We start from the raw sequence: 4240 nt of genomic DNA on the forward strand, positions 1-4240 counted from the left end.
AAGAAGCTTCTCGGATAGGAAGCGAAAAGTCTTCAAGAAAAAAACAAGGAAATTCTAGTTGCCTCTTGGAAAAAAAGCACCTTGGGGACAATCATGATCTCTGGACGACCGATAGGCGGGCGGGGCAATCCTTTATCGACAGCGCCGATCATAAGTAGATAAAATTAAAGGGGTTCTCTCAACAAGGTAGAGAAATCGCCTGGAATGGATAGAATGAAATCTAACAGAGAGAAACGAACTTCTTTTGTGTAGGGGGAAAAAAATGTGCCTGTTAAGGGATGGTAGCACGGTACTTGATTTAATAATGGTGCTTGTGAAAAAAAATAATAATCTCGGACTACTAGCTGACTTACTGGCAGTTAGATGCGGTGGCTCTAAAGATGAATTCAGTTTTTGGCTTCAGTAGAAATTATAACTTCCTAATTAGAGGTATTAACCGTTCCACTTCATTCTGGTTTGCTGAGGTCACATCTGGAGAGCTGATCAGGGGTGGGATTCAGATACGTGAACAACCGGTTCTCTGTGTGGATGCCACTTCCGGAAATCCATTCTGGATCTGGGCAACAAAAAATTAGCTACTGCTTCTGCCGAAGTGGTGCGAACCGGCTGAATCCCACCACTCTATCATCTATCTATCTATCTATCTATCTATCTATCTATCTATCTATCTATCTATCTATCTATCTATCTATCTATCTATCTATCTATCTATCTATCTATCTATCATCTATCTATCATCTATCTATCATTTATCTATCTCTCTATCTATCATCTATCCATCCATCCATCCATTCAGTGGTGGGATTCAAATATGTGAACAACCGGTTCTCTGTGTGGATGCCACTTCCGAAGGTCCATTCTGGGCCTGGGCAACAAAAAATTAGCTACCGGTTCTGCCGAAGTGGTGCGAACTGGAAGAATCCCACCACTCTATCTATCTATCTATCTATCTATCTATCTATCTATCTATCTATCTATCTATCTATCTATCTATCTATCTATCTATCATCTATCTATCTATCTATCTATCTATCTATCTATCTATCTATCTACCTACCTACCTACCTACCTACCTACCTACCTACCTTTCTATCTATCTATCTATCTATCTATCTATCTATCTATCTATCTATCTATCTATCTATCATCTATCTATCTATCTTTCTATCTATCTATCTATCTATCTATCTATCTATCTATCTATCTATCTATCTATCTATCTATCTATCTGTCATTTATCTATCTATCTATCATCTATCCATCCATCCATCCATCCATTCAGTGGTGGGATTCAGATAGGTGAACAACCGGTTCTCTGTGTGGATGCCACTTCCGGGAGTCCATTCTGGGCCTGGACAAGACTTATGACTATTTTTCACACTTACGACCGTTACAGCATTCATGTGATCGAAGTTCAGGTGCTTGGCCACTGACTCCTATTTATGATGGTTGCAGCGTCCCGGGGTCGCGTGATCCCTTTTTGCAACTTTCCGACAAGCAAAGTCAATGGGGGAAGCCGGATCCACCGAACAACCATGATTCACTTAACAACCGGGGCAAGAAAGGTTGCTAAACGGGGCAAAATTCACTTTTACGCATGTCTCATTTAACAACAGAAATGTTGGGCTTGATGGCAGCCATACGTTGAGGACTACCTGCATAGCTCTTTTTAGTTTTTACTATTGAATTCATTGTAAGGGTCTGAAATTTCTACTGAAGAATGTTCGCAAGGTGGTTTTTTTCAGGAGGCAACTGGTCTTTCTTGTTTTTCCTTTGAAGACGTTTCGCTTCTCATCCCAGAAGGTTCTTCGACTCTGACTGGATAGTGGCGAATGGAAGGATTTATACTCCTTGCAGAAAACTGGTCATTTGCCTTCTTTTAGAGAGTCGTTGAGGCCACTTGGAGCTTTGTCTGTGTCCTCAGGGTCACCTGAGTGGTGCAAATGGGTGTGGAGCCTTCTTGGAAGTCCTGAAAGGGCTGTGTTGTAAATCATCTCTCTCCAGTCTACCACACAGTCCTTTCAGCAGTTCCAAGAAGGCTCCACACCCATTTGCACCACTCAGCTGACCCTGAGGACACAGACAAAGCTCCACGTGGCCTCAACGACTCAACAGAAGAATGCAAATGACCAGCTGTCTGCAAGGAGTATAAATCCTTCCCTTCCCCACCCTCCAGTCAGAGCCGAAGAAGCTTCTTGGATGAGAAGCGAAATGTCTTCAAAGGAAAAACAAGGAAGTCCAGTTGCCTCCTGGGAAAAAAGCAGCCATGTCCTGGAGGACTGAGACTCTCCATAGATATTCTACGGAAGAAAGCGCCAGGCTCCTCGAACCAAACATTCTGGGAAGAGGTGTGTCCGTGAGGGGTGTAAACCTACATCGCTGTGTTGGGACAGTTCTTACAGTCTAAACTGGGGGTCCCCAATCCCCGAGCCACAGCCCACTACCGGTCCTTGAGGCGTTCGGAACTGGGCTGCGGAAGGGGTGGGTGAGTGCACTCCACGTGCATCAGCAGCGGGTGATCGCGTGTCTGCCGTTTGTACAAATAGACCTGTGTCCGTGTGCGTGCATGCCTGCCGCTTGCGCGGAACCATCCCCTCTCCCCCCCTGCCCCCGTGGGTACACACAGCCAGGAAGGTTGAAAACCCCTGATCTAAGCTACTCTGAGCTCCAGAACTGTCCCCAAGAAAGGGTACTGGAGGCATCCAAGTCAGATGCCTGGAGACTCCAATATGGTTTCAAGATACGTTTCATGTGCCCTTTCATGGGTTCTCTTGCATGGGACCCTCCCTCCCTGGCAGAGGTCAAACTCATCCAGGAGGGGGATGGAGTATCAGGATGTGACCCGCACTTGTTTTGAACATGTCCATTGCAATGCGGGGACTAGAAGCTAAAACATATAAGGAACGGTTGCTGGAATTGGGTATGTCTAGTTTAACGAAGAGAAGGACGAGGGGGGACATGAGATAGTGTTCCAATATCTCAGGGATTGCCCCAAAGAAGAGGGAGTCAAGCTATTCTCCAAATCCCCTAGAAGACAGGACAAGAAGCAACGGGTGGAAACTAAGCAAATAGAGAAGCAACCTAGAACTAAGGAGAAACTTCCTGACAGTGAGAACAATTAACCAGTGGAACAACCTGCCTCCAGAAGTTGTGAATGCTCCAACACTGGAAATTTTTAAGGATTGGAAAACCCCATGGTCTAGACTAGGCTATTCTGTTCTATTCTATTCTATTCTATTCTATTCTATTCTATTCTATTCTATTCTATTCTATTCTATTCCTTTCCATTTCATTTCATTCCATTTCATTCCATTTCATTCCATTCCACAGTATTCTAATATTCTATTCTATTCTATTCTATTCTATTCTATTCTATTCTATTCTATTCTACTTTCCATATTCTATTCTATTCTATTCTATTCTATTCTATTCTATTCTATTCTATTCTATTCCTTTCCATTTCATTTCATTCCATTCCACAGTATTCTAATATTCTATTCTATTCTATTCCATTCCATTCCATTCCATTCCATTCCATTATACAGTATTCTAATATTCTATTCTATTCTATTCTATTCTATTCTAATTCTATTCTATTCTATTCTATTCTATTCTACTTTCCATATTCTATTCTATTCTATTCTATTCTATTCTATTCTATTCTATTCTATTCTATTCTATTCTATTCTATTCCTTTCCATTTCATTTCATTTCATTTCATTTCATTTCATTCCATTCCACAGTATTCTAATATTCTATTCTATTCTATTTTATATTCTATTCATTCTTATTCTATTCTATTCTATTCTATTCTATTCTATTCCATTCCATTCCATTCCATTCCATTCCATTCCCCTATTCTTACTCTTACTCTTACTCTTATTCTTATTCTTATGTATTCAGATGACACGGCAGTGGTGGGTCTTATCCAGGACAATAACGGAGATGTATTCTGTATTCTGTTCTATTCTATTCTTCTCTGTCTTGTATAGTTGAGTCCCCTCATGGTCACTGCAGGGTCTCAGCTGGGTTTTGGACTGAACTGGCTGGCATCAACAGCGAGACCCTCTTGGGAGAGCTGGATGGGGCTGGAGTTTCCAAGCTACTGGTCCTCCTGCTCCTGCAGGGTTGTGGTTCCTCCTCCTTGGAGAAAGGCCCACAGCTCTCCCTCCTCGTATTTACTCCAGAAAAGAAGGGAAGAGCCAGTCACGTAATTTTCTGCTTTGCGGGAGTATCTGAC

At 42.2% G+C, this 4240-nt stretch overlaps 1 protein-coding gene across 1 annotated transcript in view; it reads left to right on the top strand.

Moving 5' to 3' along the window:
- The window catches only part of LOC107299171 (serine/threonine-protein phosphatase 2A 55 kDa regulatory subunit B gamma isoform), a 20512-nt gene that overhangs the window by 2830 nt on the left and 13442 nt on the right, over positions 1 to 4240 (top strand). The window contains exon 2 of the mRNA XM_015828538.2: positions 3904 to 3917. Coding sequence (XP_015684024.2) covers positions 3904 to 3917 — 14 coding nt within the window. The remainder of the gene's footprint in view (positions 1 to 3903; positions 3918 to 4240) is intronic.

Source organism: Protobothrops mucrosquamatus, unplaced genomic scaffold (assembly GCF_001527695.2).
Source record: "Protobothrops mucrosquamatus isolate PMUCROS unplaced genomic scaffold, P.Mucros_1.0 scaffold4641, whole genome shotgun sequence".
In the NCBI taxonomy this organism is placed as follows: Eukaryota; Metazoa; Chordata; class Lepidosauria; order Squamata; family Viperidae; genus Protobothrops; species Protobothrops mucrosquamatus.